Source organism: Mobula birostris, chromosome 28, assembly GCF_030028105.1.
Source record: "Mobula birostris isolate sMobBir1 chromosome 28, sMobBir1.hap1, whole genome shotgun sequence".
NCBI classification, from domain to species: domain Eukaryota; kingdom Metazoa; phylum Chordata; class Chondrichthyes; order Myliobatiformes; family Myliobatidae; genus Mobula; species Mobula birostris.
In genome coordinates, this window is record NC_092397.1 from 12,597,942 (window position 1) to 12,605,750 (window position 7,809).

Here is a 7,809-nt window from a genome sequence, read left to right on the forward strand (position 1 = left end):
GGCAATTCTCTATCCACATCAATACCATACCCCCAATACTGTGTGCTTTAAGTTTGCACACTAAACTCCTGTGTGGGACCTTGTCAAAAGCCTTTTGAAAATCCAAATATACCACATCCACTGGTTCTCCCCTATCCACTCTACTAGTTACATCCTCAAAAAATTCTATGAGATTCGTCAGACATGATTTTCCTTTCACAAATCCATGCTGACTTTGTCCAATGATTTCACCGCTTTCCAAATGTGCTGTTATCACATCTTTGATAACTGACTCCAGCATTTTCCCCACCACCGATGTTAGGTTAACTGGTCTATAACTCCCCGGTTTCTCTCCCCATCCTTTTTTAAAAAGCGCGGTACATTAGCCACCCTCCAATCCTCAGGATCTAGTCCAGAATCTAAAGAGTTTTGAAAAATTATCACTAATGCATCCACTATTTCTTGGGCTACTTCCTTAAGCACTCTGGGATGCAGACCATCTGGCCCTGGAGATTTATCTGCCTTTAATCCCTTCAATTTACCTAACACCACTTTCCTACTAACATGTTTATCCCTCAGTTCCTCCATCTCACTAGACCCTCGGTCCCCTACTATTTCCGGAAGATTATTTATGTCCTCCTTAGTGAAGACAGAACCAAAGTAGTTATTCAATTGGTCTGCCATGTCCTTGTTCCCCATGATCAATTCACCTGTTTCTGACTGTAAGGGACCTTAACCAATCTTCTTCTTTTCACATATCTATAAAAGCTTTGACAGTTAGATTTTATGTTCCCTGCCAGCTTTCTCTCATAATCTTTTTTCCCCTTCCTAATTAAGCCCTTTGTCCTCCTCTGCTGAACTCTGAATTTCTCCCAGTCCTCAGGTGTGCCACTTTTTCTGGCTAATTTGTATGCTTCTGCTTTGGAATTGATACTATCCCTAATTTCCCTTGTCAGCCAAGGATGCACTACCTTCCCTGCTTTATTCCTTTGCCAAACTGGGATGAACAATTGTTGTAGTTCATCCATGCGATCTTTAAATGCTTGCCATTGCATATCCACCATCTACCCTTTAAGTATCATTTGCCAGTCTCTCTTAGCTAATTCACGTTTCATACCTTCAAAGTTACCCTTCTTTAAGTTCAGAATCTTTGTTTCTGAATTAACTATGTCACTCTCCATCTTAATGAAGAATTCCACCATATTATTGTCACTCTTACCCAAGGGGCCTCACACGACAAGATTACTAACTAATCCTTCCTCATTGCTCAATACCCAGTCTAGAATGGCCTGCTCTCTAATTGGTTCCTCAACATGTTTGTTCAGAAAACCATCCTGCATACATTCCAAGAAATCCTCTTCCTCAGCACCCTTACCAATTTGGTTCATCCAATCTATAGGTAGATTGAAGTCACCCATTATAACTGCTGTTCCTTTATTGCACGCATTTCTAATTTCCTGTTTAATGCCATCCCCAACCTCACTACTACTGTTAAGTGGCCTGTACACAACTCCCACCAGCGTATTACTTCCCCTTAGTGTTATGCAGCTCTACCCATATCGATTCCACATCCTCCCGGCTAATGTTCTTCCTTTCTATTGCGTTAATCTCCTCTCTAACCAGCAATGCTACTCCAGCACCTTTTCTTTCATGTCTATCCCCCCTGAATATTGAATATCCCTGAATGTTGAGCTCCCGTCCTTGGTCACCCTGGAGCCATGTCTCTGTGATGCCAACTATATCATATTCATTAATAACTATCTGCACTTTCAATTCATCCACGTTGTTGCGAATGCTCCTTGCATTGACACACAAAGCCTTCAGGCTTGTTTTTACAACACTCTTAGCCCTTATACAATTATGTTGAAAAGTGGCCCTTTTTGATTTTTGCCCTGGATTTGCCAGCCTGCCATTTTTACTTTTTACCTTACTACTTTTTGCTTCTACCCTCAATTTACACCCCTCTGTCTCTCTGCACTTGACCCCATCCCCCTGCCACATTAGCAAACGCTCCCCGTAGGACATTGGTTCCAGTCCGGCCCAGGTGCGGATCGTCCTGTTTGTACCGGTCCCACCTCCTCCAGAACTGGTTCCAATGCCCCAGAAATTTGAATCCCTCCCCCTTGCACCATTTTTCAAGCCACGTATTCATCTGAAATATCCTCCTAGTTCTACTCTGACTAGCACGTGGCACTGGTAGTAATCCAGAGATTATTACCTTTGTGGTCCTACTTTTTAGTTTATCTCCTAACTCCCTAAATTCACCTTGTAGGATCTCAACCCGTTTTTTTACCTATATCGTTGATACCCATGTGCACCACGACCACTGGCTGTTCACCCTCCCACTCCAGAATGTCCTGCAGCCGCTCAGAAACATCCTTCACCCTTGTACCGGGGAGGTAACATACCCTCCTGGAGTCTCGTTTGCGGCCGCAGAAACGCCTGTCTATTCCCCTTACAATCGAATCCCCTGTCACTATAGCAAAGTGAAGAAGTGACTCAGCCCGGAACGACGGCTGTTTATTCCTTTCCATAAATTCTATCCGACCTGCTCAGTTCCTCCAGAATTTTGCGTGCCTGTGCTGCTTGGTATTTCCTCTGTTTCTCATGTTTGCAATTATCGGACCGGGGCAAGAAGAAGGGGGAATTTGTAGGTTTTCCGCCCCACAGAAAGATGGCGGCCGCAGTGCGGGGCGGAAGTGACGACGTTGGGGAGCCGAAGGAAATAACGCCCCAGTCTGTAAACATTTACTAACTTGTGAAGATGGCGGGTTTGGGGCTGCGGGCTCTGCTGTTGGGATTAATGTTGATGTTGGGGGTGGAAGCTGTAAAGCTGGGCGGCCTCAGCCCCGTGCCCACAGATGACCCCGGGGTGCTGAACGCCACCCGGGTGGCGGAGGAGGACTTTAACCGCAGATCCAACGACTTGTTTCACACCGCGGTGTCGAATGTGATATCGGCCCAAACACAGGTGATGGGGAGGGAGGGGGAAGGGGTGCTTAGGGAGGGATGGGGAAGGGGTGGGTAGGGGGGAAGGGGTGGGTAGGGAGGGAGGGGGAAGGGGTGGGTAGGGAGGGAGGGGGAAGGGGTGGGTAGGGGGGAAGGGGTGGGTAGGGAGGGAGGGGGAAGGGGTGGGTAGGGAGGGAGGGGGAAGGGGTGGGTAGGGAGGGATGGGGAAGGGGTGGGAGGCGAGGCGGGAAAGGGGTGGGGAGGGGGTGGGGAGGGGGTGGGGAGGGAGGGGGAGGGGGTGGGGAGGGAGGGGGAAGGGGTGGGTGGGAGGGATAGGGAAGGGGTGGGTAGGGAGGGAGGGGGAAGGGGTGGGTAGGGAGGGATGGGGAAGGGGTGGGAGGCGAGGCGGGAAAGGGGTGGGGAGGGGGTGGGGAGGGGGTGGGGAGGGAGGGGGAGGGGGTGGGGAGGGAGGGGGAAGGGGTGGGTGGGAGGGATAGGGAAGGGGTGGGTAGGGAGGGATGGGGAAGGGGTGGGTAGGGAGGGATGGGGAAGGGGTGGGTAGGGAGGCGAGGGGGAAGGGATGGGTAGGGAGGGAGGGGGTAGGGGTGGGGAGGGAGGGAGGGGGTAGGGGTGGGGTGGGGAGGGAGGGGGAAGGGGTGGGTGGGGAGGAGAGGGGGAAGGGTGGGTGGGGAGGGATGGGGAAGGGGTGGGTAGGGAGGTGAGGGGGAAGGGGTGGGTAGGGAGGGAGGGGGTAGGGGTGGGTGAGGACGGGCGGGGGAAGGGGTGGGTGGGGAGGGGGAGGGAAGGGACGCAGTGGGGAGGGATGGGGAAGGGGAGGGGAGGGTGTGAGGGTGGATGAATACAGAGCTCTGGTGGAGGACTTTGTCTTATTAATGTTGAGCTGCAGATGATTCAAATCACATCATTGAACAAAGGGGATGGCGATGGAGTTTAGGATGGGGAGGGATTTACGATGAGGAGGGGGAGGTTTTTGGGTGAGGAGGAGGGGGGTAGGGTGGGGAGAGGAGGTGATAGTGTGGGCAGGGGAGGAGGGGGTCGAGAGGGGAGCGGGGTTAGGGTGGGGAGGGGAAGTGGGGGGAGGAGAGGGAGAGAATACGGAGAGGGGGCTTGTGGAGTGTGAGGTGAGGAAGGGATGGGAAGGAAGGGGAAGTGCTGAGGAGTGGAGGGTCGAGTAGGGCCGAGGGAGGGTAAGTTTGCAGGAGGTGAGGAGCAGAGCGCCAGTGTGGGGGAATTCCCCGAAGCCCAGTGAAAGTAGTTTTTCAATCGCTGTGCCTCTGACCCTTGCAGGTGGTGACGGGGCTAATGTACCACCTCTCCCTGGCGCTGAGAACCAGAGAGTGGTGAATCTGTGGAATTCGTTGCCACAAGCAAGCCTTCAAGTACATTTAAGACAGAGATTGATAGATTCTCGACTGGTCAGGGTATGAACTAACACGGGAAGAAGGCAGGAGATTGAGGGCTGGGAGGGAAAATGATGAAATGGCGGAGTAGATTCGACGGCCCAAATGGCCTAATTCTGCCGTTATATATCACGGCCTTATAAAGTGTATTCATCATGAAAAATGTACCGTTTCACGTTCTAATCAGGAACACTCTCCAGAGCCTCAACGTCCTTCCTCTCGTGGGGCGACCAGAACTATACGCAATACTCCAGATCTGAGTTTTATGAAGTCTGTCAATCTAACCGGGTGAAGACTTTTCTCACAGTCAGACATGAAAGTGTTCATTACCTTAAGGTCGACAAAATCTCCAACCCCGGTCCTAATGCCCTTCACCTCCTCATCCCAACCCGTTACCCACGACTCAGTTCTTGCCAAAATCCATTTCATCCTGTCACTTCGCTTCCCGATCTGAACTTACCATCGGCTGCACTCAGTCACAAACCACCGGCCCCCGTCAGGCTCGTCGTCAGCGGCGACGATATCCACACCACACTGCGGTTTCATCCCAGAAGGGAAAAGACGCATTCTTTCCTCTGCCCCCGGCCCACCTGGCTTCACCTGTCACGTTTGATCTTATCCTCATTCCCACATCGTGTTTTTATATGCTGCCCTCTTCCCCTTCCTCTCCAGCCCTGATGAAGCGACTCAGCCCGAAACGACAGCTGTTTATTCCTTTCCATAGATGCTGTCTGCACTGCTCAGTTCCTCCTGAATTCTGCGTGCCTCTGTTGCTTAGTATTTCCTCTATTTCTCATGTTTGCAATTATAGGACTGTGGTAAAATGATGTGGGAATTTGCTGGTCTGGGGCGAATGCCCCACAGAAAGATGGCGGCCGCAGTGCGGGGCGGAAGTGACGACGTTGGGGAGAGGAGGGAAATGACGCCATGTCTGTCGGCGTTGATTAAATTGTGAAGATGGCGGGTTTGGGGGTGCGCTCTCTGCTGCTGGGATTAATGATGATGTTGGCGGTGGAAGCCGTGAAGGTGGGCGGCCTCCACCCCGTGCCCGTAGATGATCCCGAGGTGGTGAACGCCACCCGGGTGGTGGAGGAGGACTTCAACCGCAGATCCAACGATTTGTTTTACAGCGCGGTGTCGAATGTGATATCGGCCCAAACACAGGTGGCGGAGGGGGAGGGAAATAGGAGGAGGGGACGAGGAGGGAGGGGAAGAGGGGAGGGGAGGAGGGGGAGGGGACGAGGAGGGAGGGGAAGAGGGGAGGGGAGGACCGGGAGGGGAAGGGAGAGGGGAGGGAGGAGAGGGGTAGGGGAAGAGTGGGAGGGGAAGGGAGAGGGGAGGGAGGAGAGGGGTAGGGGAAGAGGGGGAGGGGAAGGGAGAGGGGAGGGAGGAGAGGGGTAGGGGAAGAGTGGGAGGCGGGGAGGGGGAGGAAGGGGAGGGGAGGTGAGGATGGGGAGGAGACATGAAGGGGATAAAAGGGGAAGATAGGGAGAGGGAGATGTAGAGGGAGGGAGAGTGGGTTGAGGAGTGGGAACGGGGAAGATGGGGTGTAGGGGTAAGGGAGGGGCAAGAGGAAGGGAGAGTGGGGAGAGGGCGAGGGAGAATACGGAGAATCTTCAGGAAGATATGTATGGGTTAAATCAGTGGGCAAATGTCTGTCAGATGGAGTACAATGTTGGTAAATACGAGGTCATCCACTTGGGAAGGAAAAAAGGAAGAGCAGATTATTATTGAAATGGTAAAGGATTCCAGCATGCTGCTGTGCAGAGGGACTCGGGAGTGCTTGTGGATGAATCACGAAATGTTGGGTTGCAGGTACAGCGGGCTATCAAGCAGGCAAATGGGATGTTAGCCTTCATTGCTGGAGGGATTGAATTCAAGAGCAGGGAGGTTATGCTGCAACTGTACAGGGTACTGGTGATGTGGCACCTGGAGTACAGGGTGCAGTTCTGGTCTGCTTGCTTGAGGAAGGATATACTGGCTTTGGAGGTTCGCCATGTTGAGACTAGAGAGGAGGGTGTGAGACAAAAAGGGGAGATTGAATCGCCTGGGACTGTACTCGCTGGAATTCAGAAAAAATGAGAGGAAATCTTATAGAAAAATAAAATATGAAAGAGATAGATAAGATAGAGGCAGGAAAGTTCTTTCCACTGGTAGGTGATAAACTAGAGCTAGGGGACATAGCCTCAAGATTTAGGGGAGTAGATTTAGGACGGAGATGAGGAGGAATTGCTTTTCCCAGAGAGTGGTGAATCTGTGGGATTTTCTGCCCAATGAAGCAGTGGAAGCTACCTCAGTAAATATATTTAAGACAAGGTTGGATAGATTTTTGCATAGTATTGAGGGTTATGGGGAAAAGGCAGGTAGGTGGAGATGAGTCCAAGGCCAGATCAGCCATGATCTAATTGAGTGGCGGAGCAGGCTCGATGGGCCAGATGGCCGACTCCTGCTCCTGTTTCTTATGACCAGCAGAGTAAAGGTGGTGGGTGTGTGCAGATGGATGACCACTCCTGGCTCGATACACACAAACACCCTGTAGGGATGTTTTGAGGCCTTTCTGACTGTAAGGTGCTCTTGCAGGTGGTGTCGGGGCTCATGTACCATCTCACCCTGGAGCTGAGAACCACCGTCTGCAGGAAGAGTTCTGCTTCCCGGAACTGTCCCTTCCACGAGGATCCTCAATATGCCAAGGTGAGCGATCAGTGCACTGGTGGTCTCGGGAGTGAGGGGCGGGGGTACTGCCCCAGGGACAGTGGAACGTGGTGGGGATTCGTGAATCTGCCGGGGTACCGACGGGAAACTCTTTTAATACTGGCCTCTGCTTTTCCCCGCAGAAAATGACCTGTAATGTTAAAGTCTGGGACCAACCGTGGGCTGGGCCCATGCGGGTATTCGAACAGCGTTGCTCCAGGACAGCCGAGTGACCGGTCTGTAGGACCCCGGCGGCGCACTCAGCTTGCTGAAGCAATACTGCTGATCACTAGGTCAAATAGATACCAACACAGCACCTTACCACAGCCCTGGGTGCCTACTTAATCAAAGCACTGCAACGCATCCAGACAATTTGTATTTGTATTTCACCTCATGGGCTGACCAGTTAATACCATAATTGAATAATTAAGCTGCGAATGTGCAAATGTTTGTACATTTTTTTAATCTAGCGCAATAAACTTTTTGCATCCTGAGTCTGGCTGTGTTTGCAGTGTTAACAGGGTAACTCGGTGAATGAGGTCGGCCCAGCACTGGCCACCACAGACTGTAGTGAGCTCGACAATCGCAGTTAGACAGACCCTGCACCTTGATAGGGGGCCACTGACACACAGCCTGGGGTCTCAGTCAGTGGTCTGTGAAGAATCCTTCTGATTTCAAACATGGCGGGAGTGTCTGAGACCGGAGGACGCAGCCTCAGAATAGAGGGCCGTCATTTTAGAACAGAGAGAAGGAGGAATTCCTTTAGCCA

At 51.9% G+C, this 7,809-nt stretch overlaps 1 protein-coding gene across 1 annotated transcript; it reads left to right on the plus strand.

Moving 5' to 3' along the window:
- Positions 1-2,709: 2,709 nt before the first annotated feature.
- LOC140189283 (cystatin-like) lies at positions 2,710-7,534 on the plus strand. Its single transcript, XM_072245982.1, has 3 exons — positions 2,710-2,950; positions 6,930-7,040; positions 7,184-7,534. Exons 1-3 carry the CDS (start codon positions 2,744-2,746, stop codon positions 7,271-7,273), a joined length of 408 nt encoding a protein of 135 aa, XP_072102083.1. The 5' UTR covers positions 2,710-2,743; the 3' UTR covers positions 7,274-7,534.
- Positions 7,535-7,809: the final 275 nt, after the last annotated feature.